The sequence below is a fragment of the Rhopilema esculentum genome, chromosome 20 (genome assembly GCF_057945365.1).
Source record: "Rhopilema esculentum isolate cy_ngs chromosome 20, ASM5794536v1, whole genome shotgun sequence".
NCBI lineage: Eukaryota > Metazoa > Cnidaria > Scyphozoa > Rhizostomeae > Rhizostomatidae > Rhopilema > Rhopilema esculentum.
This window is the reverse complement of record NC_142834.1, coordinates 8,590,125-8,610,529: the sequence shown is the minus strand read 5'-3', so window position 1 is coordinate 8,610,529 and position 20,405 is coordinate 8,590,125. Positions and strand designations below refer to the sequence as shown.

Here is a 20,405-nt window from a genome sequence, read left to right as displayed (position 1 = left end):
ACACTGATGCTTAAGTACACAGTGTTACTAGATAAACAAACCCATTTCAGCTACGGGATGGGTACCCGGCATGTTACTAATTGTTCTAGGGGTGTGTGACGTTGTATTAGCTTATCATACCGATCAATCCTTCATCGTAAACTAGCCACGTGCCCACGAAGATATGCTTCTTTCGGGCAAAGCACATAACGTGAGGTGAGGGCGTACAAGGATTAATTTTCCACTTGATTTCTTGCTGATTTGCAATGTCTGCCTCGCTCTTTTACTAGGTCTTCTTTCTTTCCCGCCTCTTTTCCATCTTAATTTCAGCAGCCCTGTCTTTGCTTGTTCTCCTCTTCATCCTTTTCTTGCGCATTTCCACTGCAGTCTTCATCCAAAAAGGATAACTGAACATATACGAATCAGTCATTCCATCTACACAATGTCTATACATTTGGCACTCTCTTATCCATTTTTCCACAGATTCCATCTTTCTCTTTAGCTTTAGATTGTTGCGCTCTTCTTCCGAGAGGGTTTCAATCGGTTCTGGAAAAGTCACGTTAGGTGTCAGGTTACCTAAATCCTGTGGAACGGGCCGGGTTTTCCGAAACCCTGCGAGAAAAGTACAATTTCCACTTTGCAGTTGACTGTCCTTTAACCCTTGACAACAGATCACTTTGCTCAAAGTTCCCAATGTCTCTTTTTCTCTGTAGAAAATTTCGTCTCTAAATGAGTCCATGTTTCTATTGTGGTAGCCCAAAGGGCTCCCAGCACTTTTTGGATGCCGATTGCTTTTTATTTCAACAAGTGTTCCAGATGTGCGCGGTCTACACTCATCCATCGTGCAGTGCATTAGACCAAGACGTAGTTTCAGGTAAAGCAAGTTTTTTGTGCTAACGCAAATACAGCTCAGAAATCGATTTTTTTAACTTTCTGCTGTGAAGGTCGTATATAGTCTTAGATTTATCACAGTTTTAGTAGAGCAGAAGTCGTTGATTCTAATTGGTCTTCGGTGCGTAGTTTTCTAAGCTGTTTCATAAGCCTGCTATTGTGACATTCTCTTCCTAAAATCTCTTGAACTGCATCTCCCTCTAATAGCTTTTTCATAGGCAAAAAATTAGTTTTTATCGCTAGCTACCGACATTTGATCTGCTAATAAAATTATCAAGCTAGTTGTTGAAAATAATCTGTTTAATGAATATTCAATGAAACACAGTGTTATCCCCATCACTTTAAACGCAAGATGTTATAAATAATTGAAGAGCATTCTGTTTTGATGACGATTAATGGTGTTGATACTCGTCATCTAAACATGACGACGTGGTTTAAAACAATTGGAGGGAAATTGGTATGTCAAAAGCCATCATATCGTCATAGCAATTTTGTCACGAAGTGTTTAAGTGAGAATCAAGAAGGCTTTGTTTCTACGTTGTTGTTGCTGTGAATTACGTTAGGTTGTTTGCCAATATATTTTATACTCAAAGCCTCAACAACAAAAATCTGCCATCTGTACGTAATGCATGACATAATGCCTAATTCAAGAGATAAAAACAACCTACAGTAATTTTTTACACATTCAGAAATAGCATCTGTTAGATAAAAGCTTCATTGGCATAGATTCTGAGAAGCTCGACCGGATTCAGAAATTGTATGTGGTCGTGGTCGGTTCAATGTCCCCTATAAATTCGAAACATTTCCTTCATGATCAAATATTGCTTTATGCAGTACCTAGCTCTAGTTTGCAGTATTGGTAGCAATTGTGGTAACCCAAAGATACACTTTCCTCTGCCTTTGGACTATCCAATTGAAAATATACCAATGGAAAACAGAAAAGGTAATGAGGTGACAACATTGTAGATTAATCAGCGCAATTTTCTCTCCAAATCAACAAAGTCAACACGTTATTTCGAGAAACATTAGGTTGTCCGCAAAACACCGTAAAGGCGAGTTAAATATTTATATTCCGGAATAATGAGACAAATACTTGATAGCGTCTCCAGTAGTGCATTGAAATTGGAGTAGGGGATGAACAAAATTTTTGGACTAACTTTAGACTCAAGAAGGTTAGATCGAGATCCTGTCTCAAAAAAACTATTCAGAATATGGATTAAAAAAGCAAAATATTTAAACAAGATAAGGGATGAAAATGGGAGATGTTATATTTCCACACCCTTAGGTACAATCCTTAAAAATTGCTTCGAACACTCTGCGGTCAATGTAAGATTTTGATGAAAAATGTTTCTGGCCGTAAGATACACGGTTTGCTCACGGTTTCTTCTTAGTAACAGTTTGCTTCACCTTGCAAAATGATGTAAGCTGGAGATATGGTCCAAAAATATCTCCAAGTTTTTTCCTGATGTCTTTAAACTCTAATAAAATCTAATAGTAATAAGAATAATTTTTTTCGAGATGTCCTAAGCAACCATTTAAAAAATCAGTATGCTAGGTGGGTATGCCGAGTTTTTGGACATTTTCCCTGTCTTTCTTTAATCAAATGTTCTGTAGTGAAAAGAGATGGGTAAAAAATACTGTTTTTTATAAACCAGTGGTGAATAAAAAGCTAACTCGTTTCCAAGCTGCATGCGAGCTCGAGGCAGAACGGCCTAAAAAAGTTCTTCTACTCGTGGTCGATGTTTATGGAGGTTTATTGTTGAAGAAGAAGGAATTCTATTGACCTTATCGACAATTTTTTCATTATGAGTGGGAGACAGAATCCAAGTGACTTTCTCAAGCAAATAATTGGCCGTCCTGTTGTAGTGAAACTCAACTCTGGGGTGGATTATCGAGGTAAGTTAATGATGATAAAAAGAGGTTTATTGTTGTGGAAAGTCTTCTCAAGATGTAGCCAGAAGTCTTTTGACATAAAGCTTTGCCGAGTTTAACAAAAAGTAGCAGAAAAAGAACGCTTCTGTGAACTCTTTTTTTAACAAATAAAGATATTGCATCTTGACAATTAAATATTTCTTATTTTTTATTCAAAGGGGTGCTTACCTGCTTAGATGGATACATGAACATTGTTTTGGGGCAGACCGAGGAATACTTAAATGGTCAGGTAATGTACGAAGAGAAAGCTTCTTGTTTTTCATTGAACTTCAAAAATCTTTTCCAAAATTTCTCCAGATGGAGAATTTTTCTGGACAGATATTGACTGACATGATGCATAAATGCTAAGCTTTCCAGTTTCCAGCATTTGAAGCTGGCTTTTGTAATTTGAAAACGCAGTGCCTATGCAACAGACACACTTTGCCTTGCTAAGTTGCAGCATCATTTTCATGACATGCAAAGTATCAGGTCATAGATTGTAAACTACAGTTTATGACGGGTTATAATCATAGTTGATAGAGTGATCGCTCTGTATTTTGGTCTGTATTTCATGGCAGTTTTAGAGTAGATATCATGAGTGCAAATATCGAGATACAACTTTTTGTTTGGGGGTGGGGGGTGGCGGTGGGGCAGCCATGAAAAATAAGTGTAACAACAGCCATATTTTCTTGGAATTCTGCAGACTTATGGCTCCAATAAGAAATGGAATGAATGAACAAAACCTTTTCACTACAGAAAAATATGACAACAATAGGAAGACTTTACTGCTAAATAACATGCTACAAGATAAAACAATAGGGCTGTTACTGATCACAACAACATGTCAATCAACTAAACAAATAGGTATCCATTGTTCCTGTGGCGGGGGCAACTAAAACGTAGCAATGTAATTATAATCATCATAATTCCAACACTGCCACTTGATGATGATGTTTAAAGCAAAATTTAAACCCCAAAGTATTATGTGTATATATTAACCAAACTAAATAATGCTGTGAGCTCCTAACAAGTTTCTAAATTTTTCAAAAGTAACTTTTGGCAGTCCTTTTGTCATTATATCTGCAACAATGTCCTGGGTTGGACAATAATCAACAACAATTTCATTTGATGTCACTCTTTCATTAACAAAGTGATAAGAAACATCAATATGTTTTGTTCTGTTATGAAACTTTGGATTTCTTGAAAGTTGTATCACTCCTTGATTATCCTCATAAATAATAGTAGGTAGAAACATTCTGTTTCCAAGATAATTCATCAATCGACGTAGCCAGATAGCTTCTTGTGTTACGTATTCAGCTTCAGTAGTAGATTTGGCTACAGTAGATTGCTTCCTGCTGCACCAACACACAGTACAGCTACCACTTTGAAACACACAACCAGCGTGAATCAACATCATCTGCCCAATCTGCATCAGCAAAACCAACAACTTTGTCATCCTCACTATTAGAGAATTTAAGTCCATAATTCAATGTTCTTTTCAAAAAATGTAATATACATTTAACAGCTAACCAATGATCTTTTCTTGGATTTCATAAAGTAACAAGATAAAGTTCCAGCTGCTGCTGCAATATCAGGTCTTGTAGCAGTTGATGTCAGACATCCAATTGCTTGTTGATATGTTGGTCCATCAAACGAATTCTCATCATCTGATAATTTTTCAAGCTTTGTACGTGGTTCCATAGGAGTTGAGACCAACTTGCAATCCTCTATTCCAAATCGTCTTAATATACTTTCTAGGTAGCTTTGTTGACTTATAAACAAAGTCTTTGTTTTCCTGTCACATTTGATTGACATTCCAAGAACATGATGCGCTTCTCCTTTGTTCACCATTTCAAATTTGCAACACAGTGATGCCTTCTCTGCATTTAGCATTGTAATATCATTAGATACTGGAATAATATCGTTAATGTAAACAGCAAGTATTACAAAACTGGTATGTCCATCTACCTTCTTGATTAACTTGATGTAAATACAACTATCAGCATTTCTCTTATGATAACCAGACGATTTTGAATGTTGATCAAGAGTGGAGTTCCAACAACGAGCTGACTGTTTGAGTCCATAAATACTCTTATTTAGTTTGCAAACATAACTTAGTTTGTCTGAATCTTTGTATCTCTCTGGTTATAAATACTCTTAGTTAGTTTGCAAACATAACTTAGTTTGTCTGAATCTTTGTATCTCTCTGGTTGTGCCATGTAAATCTCAGAGTCTATAGATCCATTAAGAAAAGCAGTTTTCACATCCATCTGATGTACCTCAAGATTGTGTATATTTGCTAATGTGAGTAATGATCTTATAGCAGAATATCTTGCAACAGGTGAAAAACTTCATCATAATCCATTCCTTTGGTTTGGGAGTAGCCTTGTGCGACAAGCCTGGCTTTAAAACGATCTAATGCACCATCTGAGTTGTGCTAGACTTTTAAAATCCAGCATGAACCAACAATGTTCTTTCCCTTCAAGTAGTGGTACTAATCCCCAAGTTCCATTCTTCAATAAAGACGAATATTCAGAATCCATAGCTTCCTTCCATTGATCAGAATTTTCTCCATTCAAAGCTTCTTTGTGAGATTTTGGTTCATCAAATTCTGATGTTAAACCTTGGGTGATACAGGAATGCTCAGCATAATTGGTAGTCCATCGAGTCAATCTTTTGGAATGCTTTGTTTCTCTCTTTCTCCTATGTTTCTGACTTTTTCCATGAATGTCTCTTCATATGTTGCCTTCACAGGACTTTCTCCCCCTGAGACGATATCCTCTGGTATCTCAGGAAAATTCTTGTGATCAATAGGATGTTTGATTATGCTTTCCATATAATCTTCACCTTCAGAAGAAACAATCTTTTTAACATCTTCTGAATTAGCATAATAGAACTTATCTTCATAGAATAAAACATTTCTGCTTTGAACACATTTTCCTTTTCTTGGATCAAACAATTTTTATCCATTTGTACCTTCGTGATAACCCACAAATATTCCTTTGATTGCCTTTGGATCCAACTTTGATGTTGACCATCTGGTACGTGCATATAACAAACACAACCAAAAACACGTAGATTTGAAGGTCAGGTTTTCTTCCAAACCAACATTCGAAAGGAGTTCTATTCTTCAATGCTACAGTAGCACTTCGATTTTGTGAATAAACTGCTGTGTTTACTGCTTCTGCCCAGAAGTTTAATGGTAACTTTGCATGGTGACTAATTGTTCTTGCTGCCTCAATGACTGTACGATTTGATCTTTCAGAAACTCCATTTTGTTCAGGACAGTACGAATTTTTAAACTGATGAGAAATTCCCATTTTCTGTGCAATACTGAGAAAATTTCTTTGAAGTGTATTCTCCACCATAATCACTTTGAATAACTTTAATATTCTCCTTTCCTTTTTCAGCAAAGACATTTAATTTTCTTAATTGATGTCCAGTCTGGTTTTCTACCAAGTTAACAAACTCTTTAAACTTCATTAAATTTCAAAAGTCTCTTCTTTATTCTTCAGAAAATAAACAGTTGTATACCTTGAAAAATCATCAGTAAACATCAATACATATCAACTACCACCCATTGGGCCACATAGATCAGTGTGTATAAGCTCCATTGGTTGAGTTGCTCGGTGCTGACTGACTTTAGGGAAACACTGTTTATGCATTTTTCCAATGATACACAATTCACAAATCTTCTCAGAAGAAACACTATCATAATTTCTCATAATACCAGTAACAAGATTTTTCTTTGTTAATTGATTAACATGCCCCAACCTTTCATGCCATATTTTCAGCGATAGTGCCTTTGATGCTGTTGAAAGATGAGCAAATTCTGGTGTGGATACTCTTCATAGCTTGCCATCTGATACATGGCTAACGGTTATTTTCTTACCATTTTTGTACACAACACACTTTTCCTTATCAAAACAAACTTCTGCTCCCATCTGAGCCATTGCTGGTACTGACAAAACGTTCTTTGTCAACTTGGGCACAAACAATACTTTATGTAAGGCAAGATAAACATCATCAGATCCATAACATGTGGGAAGCCTTACTTTCCCTTCACCTTGAGCCAATGCAAATGTGCTATCACCCAAAAATACTTTCAATGGATGCTCATACTTAACAAAGTTGAACATAATACTCCTATCAAATGTCATATGTTTAGTCACACCAGAAACCATAAACAATTCATTTGTATGATTTGTTATGCTAAAAAATAATGCTATATCTTCAAATTCAAATGATTTACTGTCATCATAGAGACTATTTTCAGCAATGTTTAAAGGCTCATGTATTGCATTATTTTTTTTTCTGGGGACATTTCTTTATAATGTGACCAATTTGATTGCACTGAAAACATCTAGGCCTTTTTGCATCTCTCCAGCCGCTACGGTTCTGTTGCAACTGAACTGCACTGGATGAAAAAGGTTTACCACCATATGAGCCCCCACAAGAACAATTTTTTCGACCACCACTTGCATGACCTTTCCCTCTGTTAAAGGTTGCACCTCTTTTCACAAACAAAGCATCATCAAAAGCTTCTTTTTCGTTTTTCTCTTTCATTTAATAAATTCTTCAACAAGTGATCCTTTAATATCGTCCCACCCCATTTCATCAGCATCTTGTGCATTTAAACTCGTCATTAAGTTATTAGATGACTCGTCATTAAGTTTTCTCAACACTTAAAGCGATCAATGAATAGGCCTTTTCCGAATGTAATCTGTAAGCATTTCTCGCAGATGTGTCTGCAGATTGTACGGGTACTTCTTGCCCATCTTGAGTAAAACTCCACAAGCCAGGCTCCATCAAAACCAGCTTCATGTTGTATTCCCATGACTGATAATTTTTCCGTTCAACTGTTCAATCTTTGTGATCTTTGCCATGGTTTTTCATGCTTCGAAATTTGTTTTATAAACAAGTGAATATAAACAAATATCATGTCTGCCAGAGCCGGTATAACCCACAAACATTTGTAAGCGTACTGCTAAATAACATGCTACAAGATAAAACAATAGAGGTGTTACTGATCGCAACAACCTGTCAATCAACTAAACAAATAGGTGTCCATTTTTCCTGTGGCAGGGGGCAACTAAATCGTAGCAATGTAATTATAATCGAATCATGGTTCCAACATATTTTGCAAAATAAAAGCATTTTACTCATGCTGCTTAAGTTTTCTGGGGGGCACGGCCGCCCTTGGCCCCACCCATATTTAGGTCCTTGCATGAGTGCACAAGCTATTTACTGGAAAATGCTACTTTTCTTAGCAAATATGCTCCTAGACCAATCAATCAGTTTTTTCTCACAATATGAGTGAGTTGCTAGTGGGCATAGGTTAGTCAAATGAGGATCCAGTCATTCATCCTTTCTTGTAAATTATGATCTACACCTAGGGGTATAAATTTCAGTTCAGTTTCTTCTCACTTGAGATATTTCATATTCTGAAGTTGTTTCATACAAAATTTTCTAATTCCATGTATTATTCGAGGCTTTTCATTTCTTCCACTATTACATGATATTTTATCATTGCTTTTGGTTTTTGATTTAGTTGAAGAACAAATATGGAGATGCTTTCATTAGAGGAAATAATGGTAAGAAAATTAAACACTTGGTTAATGAGATTATTTTCTTAGTGTAAAATTTAGTTTTTGGAAGGGTTTGAACAGAATATTGAACTACCCAGAATATAGCTTTATAGCAACCCATAACTTTCCATTTATGTATGTATGTTGTTTTATGTTCTTAAGTTCAGTTCAGAAACTTCAGTTCACTTGGGTTTTATGATGTTGTCTCGTAGTTAAAGATACAAGTTTCTTACAATTTTTCAAGTTCTGTCATTTGGTATTTATGGTGTAATGTTACAATTATAATTATTATAAAAATGATGGTTGAATATCATCATTTATTTTTCAGTTCTGTACATCAGCACACAAAAGCAAAGGAAATTACATCCTTAGATTTTGATTCCTGCCCACCTCTCAAGCAAAAAACTTTAAACACTAGAACCCTTAAAGGGTTCACAGACATGTCTTTACAAAGAGTTTAATACATATGAACTTGTGTTTGATCATATATCTGGCCAGGCTAAATGGATTCAATGGATGAAAATCTCTGTTTTGGGCTATAGCTGGAAATGCAATGGCCTAACCTGCTTGGATACTATGAATGAATATTGGACAATAGTAATGGAAGGGTTGAATCTTTTTAGACAAGCTGTAGTTTTGTTGTAGTTTTATTACCTATGGATGGAGAAATCTGTTAACCATCGACATCTTTAGTTGCTTTTCAGTGCTTTGAAATTTTGTGTTAATGTTTGGTATTTGGGTGTTTTCAAAAATAGCATGGTGGTCTCAGGTTTATACATTCATGAGAATTTGTACCACTTTCCCAACAAAGGTGACCTTGGTTATATTTTGTTTTTTAAAAGATTGTCTCTTAGGTGTTTATACACCTGTCAGATTGTACAGAAACCATCCAGTTGAAGCAATTAGAGCAGCAGGACTATCATTGCAAATTTTTTCTTTTAAATGTGCATATTTTCTCTAAAAGCTAGTTATGTTGTGCTCGAAATTTCAATTCATTTCAAATTGGGAGTACTTCATTTGATTGTTTCCCAGATCTCCAGGCTAGAGGCAAGTTACTTGGCTCAGTATGAACTTCTGTTAATTTCTACCCTTTCACAGCAAGTAACTCAGCAAGCTGGGTAGCCTTTCTCCAGACAAAAAGGCCCCTAGAAGCAGAGTTCTTTTGTTCACAATCATGAAAACAGCATATCATTTTTAAGAGTAAACAGTTTAGCAGAGGAGAACCGAATAAAACGATTATAAACAAGAGGAAGCAAATAACGAAAATTCAAAATGCCACAAAATTGGGATATATGTGTTCTAAATTTTATTTTTCATCGTTCTAGTAGCAGTGTAAAATAAACTGCATTGAAGTGTTGAAATGTTTTATTCGTTTTTTGCAACTGTTATACAACAAAATCCGCTGGGTTATTCATCATTACTGTATGTGATGTTAGATTTTGAAAAGAAGTAGTCCATGAAAGGCACTTTATTTTTGTTTAAAATTTTAGGTACATGCTACATCAATCAATCTACTTGATTATATTATTATAGTATTTTCAACACAGTTTATGATCTACTTGTTCAAAAGCTTTGCTGCACATGTGTATATATTGCGCTTTGCTATCCTGTGGATAAGCAAAGGTTCCGTCTATGCATTTTCTATAAAAAGTAGGTTATTTCTTATTGGCATTATCAAAAAAGTTGAATTTATTAAACTGTTTAAACAATTGATAAATTGTCATTCTTAACATATTTACAATGCATTGTAGCTTTTGTTCAAGGGGCAGTATTCAGTAACATGGTTAATATTTTGGCTTTCTGTTAATGTTTTCTACCTGCTGTAGCACTCTAACATTGTGCCTTTTTGAAGGTTTCAGAAGCAGATGTCTCAGGTTAAAGGTTTCAGGTAAATTTTGCTAAACACATTGTTTCCTTCCACAAGTTGGAGCGAACCTCTTCCACAAGTTGGAGCGAACCTCTTCCACGATGCAACAGTGTACATCAATCGAAAAACTCGCCTGTAAAGTTTGGTTATACCCCTTTTCGTTTTTCTTCCACTTTGATAAAGTGATGTGTCGATTTTGCAAATATGAATTCTTGCTATTGAATTTTTGCAATCTCCTCAAGGAATAACGTATGCGATGGTCTTTTAGAATCCTAAAGAACCCCTGATGAATTTTGAAACGAAGGAAGTACAATCTTAATTTGCGCTTTGCTATTTTGATTTAATTTGCATACTTACACGGCTAGTGTGGGAAATTGATTGTGATCGATAATGTGCAATTTATAAGAAAGCGATACAGAATGGTTCATTAAAACGCGCTCTAAAATTCGTAACTCAAGCTTCACGTATCGATTCCCTGCAAAACATTGACTTGGTGATGTCATTTGATTGCTTGCCTTGCAACTCATCTTCAGCAAACTTAAATTTAATTGTTCGATGGATTTTCCTGTTCTTCCGAGACATTATTTTGCCGTGGCTCCTCGTTTGAGTCCACCAGTTGATCTGGGTTGTCTACTGAAATTTCTTTGTTGTCATTTCCGTTTTTCTCCTCCATTGTTTCTTCAGAATTCATAGTATTATCTTTTGATTCCATGTTTTCTTCATATTCAGATGTATCGAGACTGAAGGTAATGGCCGGAATCGAACGTTTACTTGCTTCCTTTTGCTTTTCATCATACTCTTCATCGAATTTCTCTTGAATAAGACGTGCGTCGATCGAAGCATAATCGACGCCATATTTCCGCCCAGTTAATGACTCGAAAAGTCCGACTGCTCCTTTTTTATCTTCTGGTTTCCCTTTCTTTTTCTCGTACCTTTCCTTGACACGATCCATGAATTCATCTGCTTCGTCAACAGCATCCTCTTCGTCACTTGTGGAAGATGATAGACCAAATGCAACCCTCTTTGCTGCTTTCGGCGATGATTCAGGAGACCCGCTTTCTGGTTCGTCATTGGCCGGAGTCAGTGACCTTCTCCGGATACCACTTCGTAGAACCCCAGCATCCTCAGCTCGCAGCTCAGTATTGCTCATGATCTGGTCTTCCGCCTCTACATTAGGGCATATACAAGGAGGGGCAGCAGACACCCCAGCGATGGAACCCCTTCTGATACCATCTTCGACATATCGCACATTTGGACAATTGTCCGTTTCAGATGGAGACAGCTGTGCAAGCTCAGTTTTTCTGTTAGCTAAATCAAGGAAAGGAGGAGCTGCAGAAACAGCAGCAACAGATCCTCTGCGGATTCCAGTCGTAACATACCGGGGAGAGTTTGGGCTAAAGAAATCTGTTTCACTTGCTAAACAATTTGCAGCTTGTGCTACCTCTTCACTTGGTTCCGAGGTTTTGAGATTCTCGTTTGCAGCTTCATTCTCTTCATCTTCTACGAATCTGTTTAGAAACATTGAAGGAGCAAGAGATTTCCGCCGGACACCACTTGCAACGACTGGCTCAGTACGAAACTCTGGCTGTTCTTCTTTGCTTTCTTGGGCACTTGTTTTTCCAATTCTCGGAATCATTTTGAAAAAATTTAACTTTTCAATGATGCTTTCCTTTCGTGGCTGGGGATTTTCCTGAACGGTTTCAAAGCTTCTTGAAATAAAATTAACCGTACCAGGTGGTGATGCATCCTCTGTTGTTATTGCCAAATTTGAATCAAACTGTGCAGTTTCTTCTTCAACCAGTGTCCCGTTGTCCAGCTGAAAACTTTTACGCCTCAACTCCTTGCCAGAAGTTTCAATTTCATCGCTAAAACTTATTCGGTGCATGGAACTATCATTTTCCGACTCCGCTGACCCTTGTTCTATCCCATCATGCAACGTCTCTTCTTCAATCACTCTCTCTTTCATATCGAGCTTCCGGTTTTGTTCAGGTTTTCTGCGATTCCCAAGCGATTTTATCCCGTCGAAAAGCATAGCAATGCTTGATCGACGTGGTTGAACTGGCGATGCTTGGTTCTCAAAACTTCTCGTTACCAATAAAATTTCATTAGGAGAGGTAACTGCTTCTAGTGTTGCCACCTCGTCCTTGAATGGTACCTCTTCTTGTACCTCTGTCATGCTCTGTACACTGCCTCGCCTGCTTCCACTGCTGATTTCACTAGCAATGGCTAGCAATCCGTTTTTGTCTGTAAGCAGCTCACATTGTACGGAGTTATCCAATAACGGGATCATCACAGTAGTGCATGTTGGGCAATAGTATCTGTCCAAGCTTGCATTTTGGCAATTCAAGCTATCTGTCACAGGCTGATTGTCTGTTTCAACTGCCACCATTTCATCACTTTTGAATTTCATTGTCACTGAAATTCTGAATTCTCTGAAATAAGCCAAGGAATAAATATTAGCCTACTTTTAAATATTATGGACTTTTAAGATGACATGTTTTTCAAACTTCACCACAATAGTCAATTCCTTTACATTTTCCTGATGACTCTCTAGAGCTTGCAAATGTATACTGGTTTTTTAAATAGACTTGAATTTACTTCGAGCAAACTAAGATTTACTAGAAAGAATACTTTTTGGTAATCCATTGTTCTCCCCTTTCATTTTCCGCATGACCAGGAAGAATGGGATTATTTCAAAAATTAACAAGTGTAGGACAACCATCTTAGATGGATGTGGTGTCAGATATATAAAGGCAAGTGTAAACGTGAATTTTCTTTTTGTATGGTGACTAGTCCAGAATATGCTGAATATTTTTTTAAATTCTTTACCGATATTTTTCGATTTAACGCTAGAATTTCAAATGCTATATGGAATTTTCAGCTGACTGAAAATATGTGTACTGAACTTCGCTAGCCCTCTGCTGATTTCACAAACGATAACGAAAGCGTGTTGCCAATATTTAAAAGCGAGGTGGTTGCTAGCTGTATTCTAACCTAAAAGATTCAAGCATCAATTTGTCCAGTATCAAAAGTGGTCGCAAAATGCTACCTCTGCAACGGTTCCTACGTAGAAAAATCTTGAAAATTCTAGCGCATGCGTAAGGCTTTTGACGTAACTTGAGCCGTGCATAGCCATTAGAACAGCTGAAGCACACATTGAAGCAAACAGGCTGAATTGAGCGGTCCCCACTTATTCTGGGCAAGTGATAGAGCATTTCGTACACAAAGTGTTAAAGCAATGTTCAGCCAAACAACGGCTTTTTCTATGGACCATATTTCGACTATACATATTCTTAACCTGAGCTACATGGCCAAGCATTTTTGTAGGTTTTTAAAATCTCTACTCTATGGTATTGGGCACTTCGTTGCAAAAAAATTATTTCTTAAATCTTGCAAAAATCTTCATCGAAAAAAATTCACACATTCCAGGCTATCATTGTAAGTAAAAACGGCGATAAAAAGAAAAATAAATTACCTCAACTGTAGATATGGACAGTGTAGAAGTTTTTGTTCCCTTCTTTGCCTCGTGAGTTGTCTCAAAGAAGGAACCAAGTAGTGGCAGTTGCAGGTTATGGAAAACCAACTTTGTTTTACTGATACCTTCACTTTGTTTTACAGATACCTTCACTAAACTGAGCAAAGCTGGTAAAGGAATCTCATAAAAACAACACAATGATTGTTCTTTGATTAGTTCAATGACCATTGAAAACTTTGTTTTGCATTTTTAATGAGTAGCCGCTACCCTGTAGCCCCTGAATGCCAAACGCTGCTGTGCATTATTTCTTCCCTTTTGATGATATGGTGTCTTGTGCTTAATGAGAGATACTTTCGTAGTATAAGTTGTAGGATTTCAAGCCATTTTTGCAGTTCAAGCATGTTAATTTATTTCCCGAAAGCAATTTTTGTCATTGTTAAAATATATAAGATACAAACACTTGTCTTTGAATTATTATGTAAACATTTTTCATAATGGACGATGCCCTTAATTTATAGAAGTTGACTCGGGATGCACTCAAAGCGTATAAGTGTAACTGTGACTCTTAAAAATTGGTCCTTTTTTCTTTTTGGTCTGTCATTGGTACAATAGCTATGTTGTTATGCCTTATAAGAGTAAGGAATCGACCATTTCACCTTAAATGTTTCTTTCAATGATAGTTCACTAAGTACTATCAACTCCTGAAGGTCTTGAAGAAGGAGTTTACATAGAGCTGTCGTTCATTCTTGCCTGAATGCAGAGACCTATCCTATTAAACACCGGTACTGTTTGTAGCTGTGAAACGGGACATCTGAGCTTCAAGCTGCGTGAAACCACGAACCGATTTGTATTTTTGCGTGGGAATCTGTATACGCTAACTTCCATAGTGATATTACAGTTCAGACATGGTCAGATGACATGTTGGAGAACATATTTGCAAGGGACCTGCTACCGGTGACCATTTCATTTATTAATCAAGAGGTTTTGCGCAAACTAGTTCATGCTGGAAAGCAACATTCACATTTCAAACGTTATTTTGACATCCGGCATGAGATAGTAGCACATGCTGTGGAAGGCTGACCCAGCGGCCCTGTAATTAGAATGGGTTTTATAAAATTGAGGTCTTTTTGTGTCTGCATCTCATTTGTAGATATCTGTCATTTTCGAAAAACAGTCCAAAGATTAATAACCCTTTCTTTCTTTGCATCTCTTTATTTTCACCAATAAGTAAGTGACAATTGTTAAAAGTTTTAAGATAATAATTTCCGAAGATAGGCATTTCCATAACCATGCTCAAGCATTGTCAGTTGCATTTTAATTCCAGTTGACATGACAATTGCAAGTTCTTCTAATTTTCTGTTCTTGAATGGCTTTTTTGGATAGCGATGACTTTGCTTAAGTGCTTGCGACCATTGTCAATGATGACCTTTAATAACGAAGATATTCATGTAGTCTAGAGCATTTTTCATCGAAGGGTCAACGGTATAAGGTGAATATGATGTACAGATAGTGCTTTATAAAGAAAACGAAGTGTTGTGTACGGGATAGACCTTATAGATAGTGCTTTTTAAAGAAAACGAAGTATTGTGTACGGGATAGACCTTTTTCTGTGTAGAAGATATCGGCAAGACGATAGGATTTATTAATTAACTTTTTTGAGCTTCATATTTCAGATTTATTAATCAAATTTTGAGCTTCATATTTCAGTTTGATTGTATTTAGAGCTGCTTAACACTTACTTTTAGAAATTAGACAGTTGAAATTAAAGGCATTTGACATGCATAAGTACAGCGAATCCAAAAATAACTTAGGCCAAATTGATCAGAGCACGTGCACAAGAAAGGAATTGGAAACTGCTCACGTGAAACCATTGCACGCTGCTCTAGGATTTCACCGATTTGCGAAGGGGCAGCCGCTTGCTCCAACGACAAGAATGCTTGTGTTTAAGAATGGTGCAAATACAATCGAACAAATTCCCAAGACCGTCTAGCCAGGCTCGCTCCACTGGTCTTTGCTCGCCCCCCCCCCCCCCAAAGTCTTCCAACTTTGGACTACTGCTTAATGAGTATGTCACTTGTCAGAAGCTCCTCTTTAGCTGCATTGAAATGTTGAGATTGATAAAGATCGAGGTAGGATATTGAGGTAAATTCAACTTAATATATATAGAGATGAAAATCGGAGGACTTCCTAAGGTAGTTGAAGCAGGTGCATTGATTTGCTACTCCTAGGCTGCTATTATAACTATAAAACCTATGAAACATTAATATCAAAATATTGTAAAGATTACTTGTTTGTAGTAGATACTATACATAATTCAGTATCGATTCATTTCATGATGCAGTTAAATCACAAGGCTTCAACACATAATCAACCCACCGTCAAATGTTAATCTTAAAGAGCGGAAGGCCCAGAAAACTGACTTTGTTGTCCGACAACCGACAGGAAGAAGCTTAGGGAAGTTGTACATATATGATAGCTAGGCAAGGGGACAAATTCTCAACTGAGACATTCATGCATTCAATAGCAAATTTTTTCAAAAACAGGAATGAAATAATATATTGCCTTATTTCTCCTCCTTATAGTGACTAGCAATTGCATTCCCAATTTTGTGCCAAGACAACATTCGTTGCAATTTCTCTAACCATATCATTTAACTAGATTAATGGTTTATACTTAATTATTTCCTTCTTTTGTGGGTGTTATGCAAAAAGCATGAAGTATGTAGTAAGATATATCTGAGCCGTAGCATTGAGGAAAATTTTGAATTTTAGGAACTCATCAATAAGATAATTTTCAGCGGAAAAATAGAAAAATTGATAGCAGAAATTAACTGTCATTAAGTAGATCATTCCCTGGAGGTACTCCCATTATGGCCTAGCAGGGGGGGTCCAGTCAGGGTCAAAGAGGGCCAACGCTAAAATTTTAAAAGAATTACACTCAAATGGTAGTTTTTTTGACAACAACCCTCAAATGGGAGCATAAAAACCGAAATTATGTCCTTGGTAGCATCCATTTCTTTGTGCTCCCCTGGTCCTTTTTTGACAGATTTCTTCACAATTGACTGTTGTTGTTTCGGGAGAGAAAATCTTGTTCATTATCTAGAATCAATTGCAGGCTAAACCCAGCAGCTCAGTTATTATCGAAAATTGGCCATTTGATAGCCATTTGGTAAGACCCTCAAACCAACAGAACCCCTGTCAGGACTTAATGGGAGTACCCCCTCCCTTGAACAGCGACAACAACTTACACAGGACTTCAGTCCCGACGTTCAAAATGGCTGCTGTAAACATTTGCCGTAGGTGCTTGCAAACAGCTGCAGCAAGGTCCCACGTACCGCTTATCAGATTTCCTCAAAGGGATCCTCTCTTGGGAAGATGTATGCTTTATCTTAATCTTTTTATTAATCGAATCTGGGAATCAATTCATTTAAAGCAACGAGACACGCCAGTAGAGTAATGGCTCGAAAGCTCTCGAGTTATTTTCTTGTGCCCGTCAGCATTTTATATTGAAAATTATTTAATATTTATAAAATTTGTAGTTAATTGCTGAAAGTATTGAATGAAAATGAAAAAGTACATATGTTTAAATTTGAAAATCTTTAAAGGAAGATGAATTTTAATTCTTGCCAGAGAGAGGACAAAGTGTGAGCTCCAAAATATTTATCATTTTCATGCTTTTTGTTCCCTTTGAAATCCAGCAACACTTCATATCTTGGACAGTATGAATATGATTGAATATAAAAGACTGCAACTTGCTTTCTAATTTTGTTTAAATGTCAATACAGAGAGCAAATAAAGCAAGAGAGCTACATAATTAAAATCAGATATAGTTTATTTATGTGTATATATTGCAATTTAAATCCTAAATGTATTTTTTAAATGTATTTTCAGCATAGGCGTAGACTTGCAATTTTTTCAGGGGGGAGGGGGGGGGCTCAAAAAATTAATGACAATTCCTAATGGCAGCTGCTGATGTCACATTTGCTGTAAACGCAATTATCTAATGCAACAAATCTAACAAACTAACCTAAAAATTGGTAAAGCCCTCCCTTATTTTCCAGGAGGGGCTCAGCCCCCCTCAGTTTTCGTCAGGAGGGGCTGAAGCCCCAGAGCCTCCCCCTGAGTTTAGGCCTATGATTTTCAGTCAATATTGTTAAGTAAAGGCCCAGGAGCCTGTCCAGGAGCCTATTTCTAAAACAAAGAATAAAAAGGAGCCTATCAGTTGACCCTATCATTTTACAAGATCTAGGGAGGAGAGGAAGATGAATTGTGGGATAAAATTCATGAATTTTTCAAAGAAACTTGGACAGGAATCTCTGGAGACCTGGAATCATATTTCTGATCGTCCCTTAAAAAACCTTATCAGTTGTGGATGGATAAGATATTCAGATCTTTTTCTATTTTAAGACTCTCTGCTCCTCCTTCTAGCTAGCAAAGGTGAAACAGTGTGTCTATCCAATATAATCTTGAAGCTTTTCACGCCATAGTCACCTCAGTACTGTGGGTAATATATTAGCATAGAACTGTAAGTTTGTTGTTTGTTGGCCTTCTTTGCATTTGAAGCAACCTCTCAAGACTTTGTTGGAAATTTCAACAATGCAGTTCTTCTATCATAAACTTCTCTTTTCACTGGCTTCCTTCTTCCATGCACCTCTTTCAAGTATACTCCAACGTATCAACATTTTATTTTACCTTGAACCTTGCAACTTGACTATTTAGCATTCTTCTTCTTTCCCAGCATGCAACAGATACAGGTACTGTCACGCGTCACCTCTAGAATATCAATGTAACTGTCCATTTGAAAAAACACATAGCACAAGACTGCAACATTTGAAACAAGCCTCTCACTTTTTAATTTGTTTCTATTGCTCCAGAACCATATGCTCAAGTAATTTTTGAAAGAAGCTAGCTATCATTCATGGACGCATATTGATGGTGCTGGAATGACACTACTTTTTCACCACATTCATTCCATCCATAATGCTTCTACAGTGGCTTTGACAACTCCCTTTGTACAAATGCTTTAAAAAAATGGACTTATTCATATATTTTGTAAAGCTTGCACATCACAAAGTTAACAATTTTTTACTTTCCTTCTAAACTCTTACCAATTTCTTTAAATTTTTACCAGAATGCTTATTTTTGTAAGTTTAAGAGGTCCCCAGCTCTATAAACTTTTTTTTACTTCATTACCAGGCATCCCCAGAAAGAAATTGCATGTGGGCTAAAAAAGACCCCTGCTTATTTGGCTGTGTGGGATATTTAGCTCTTCCAGAATTTATTTTTTATCTATCCATGTTTGAGCACATATTTGGTAAAACATATATTACCTTGCCTATTTATAAACATTTTTTTATCTTACGAGGAAAATTTTGTATGCATTTCTAATCTTTGAAATGACAAAAGAGATATATAATTTTGCTGTTCAAATCAATATTATTTAAAGACAAACAATAAGTTGGATTTGTTAATAGAAATCCAAGAAAGGATAACAGAAGAACACACTATTTTTGAAAGAAATAATGGGCGACATTGTCTTAATGCTTTTGAAAATTTCCAATTATAAAGTTTATTATAAAGTCAACACTGTTTCTGCTTTAGCCATGTTTGCAGGTAAAATGGGTCATTTCGGGAATACCTAGTTCATGTATCATGACTTGAAAAAAGGTTTCATATTTGAAAGCATTGTGTAATATTTCTCATTCTCACTATTTTAACACTATCTGTTGCTCCTTTTGTGGGCAATCACTTCCTATTTCATTGCTAGCTATAGCAGATTAGTTTGTTAACATGTGATGTCAAAAGAGACCAATATCTCCTTTTTATAACACTGTTTGTGAAGCCACGAAAGCCTCTCCCAACATACTTTCTCAATTAAAAATTTCTCAATTGAGGTCTTTATCAATTTTTTCACTGACAGTTGATAATGATTTAATTATCAAAGGGGTTTATGGTAATTCATTGGTAAAGGCATAACCTTAAAAGCCCAAACTAGTGTAATAAGCCTATTATTGAGACGAAATAAGACTTCAAAATATGTTTATCTTCACAATAATCATACAGATTAGAACTAGCTTAAAACATGTGCTAACTGGAATAGAGGCTAGATATGATTTATGCGCATACTTAATACTATTGTTTACCTGGGACAACACTAGCCATCTTTGTCTTTTAACACTTTTTCTCTTGCTAGCTTGTTGTTTGATATCTAATGTAATCTTTTATCAAATTTAAAACTTATTGTCATTTGCTTTCTTTGAAAGGCTTGATAACTGACTAGTCCTTCTTCCAGCATCCTTGTTCTGGTTGGTGTGAAGCTAATCAAATAGCCTTAGTGTTGAACAATTTGCATCTTAATGTTGAACCTTAATGTGAAAGGCAGTGACAGTTTGATCAGCAAGATATAAATAATATTTTGTACTTTGTTGAACATTCACTCAATTTCCCTTTCATGAAGCTGTCATGCAGACCGTTTTGAGAATGGGTTTTCATTATATCAAATTTTTTATTGATAGTTCCACTGCTTGAAAAGATAAAAAGCATGGTAGTATCAAAGTCTACTGTTCCGAAGTTGCAGACAAAAGAGCATGGCATAATTTTAGAAACTGTCAGTGAATTGCCTGCAAAATATCGAAGACAAGAAATATCCCAAGAGGAGATTGCATACATTGAAGTGAGTATTCTTTTGCAAACTT

At 36.4% G+C, this 20,405-nt stretch overlaps 3 protein-coding genes across 7 annotated transcripts in view; 2 read left to right on the top strand and 1 right to left on the bottom strand.

Annotated features, from left to right (window-relative positions):
• Positions 1-2,566: 2,566 nt before the first annotated feature.
• On the top strand, positions 2,567-9,048 carry LOC135687302 (U6 snRNA-associated Sm-like protein LSm6). Its single transcript, XM_065203831.2, has 4 exons — positions 2,567-2,766; positions 2,961-3,031; positions 8,333-8,375; positions 8,698-9,048. The coding sequence occupies exons 1-4, from the start codon at positions 2,676-2,678 to the stop codon at positions 8,739-8,741; spliced, it is 249 nt and encodes an 82-aa protein (XP_065059903.1). The 5' UTR covers positions 2,567-2,675; the 3' UTR covers positions 8,742-9,048.
• Positions 9,049-9,193: 145 nt separating this feature from the next.
• On the bottom strand, positions 9,194-14,866 carry LOC135687301 (uncharacterized). The gene is made up of 2 exons (XM_065203830.2): positions 13,712-14,866; positions 9,194-12,668 (listed from the first exon to the last, which is right to left on the bottom strand). Exon 2 carries the CDS (start codon positions 12,644-12,646, stop codon positions 10,781-10,783), a length of 1,866 nt encoding a protein of 621 aa, XP_065059902.2. The 5' UTR covers positions 12,647-12,668; positions 13,712-14,866; the 3' UTR covers positions 9,194-10,780.
• Positions 14,867-15,853: 987 nt separating this feature from the next.
• Positions 15,854-20,405, top strand: part of LOC135687213 (alpha-ketoglutarate dehydrogenase component 4-like) — a 31,639-nt gene continuing 27,087 nt past the window's right edge. For 3 of the 5 annotated variants that reach the window (XR_016144999.1, XR_016145001.1, XR_016145002.1), the window contains exons 1-2: positions 15,854-17,087; positions 20,226-20,383. Coding sequence is in view for 1 of the 5 variants with exons in the window: in XM_065203719.2 (XP_065059791.2) it covers positions 16,985-17,087; positions 20,226-20,383 (261 nt within the window). In the remaining 4 variants the exon portion in view is untranslated. The remainder of the gene's footprint in view (positions 17,088-20,225; positions 20,384-20,405) is intronic. The other 2 variants (XR_016145000.1, XM_065203719.2) reach the window with 2 other exon arrangements.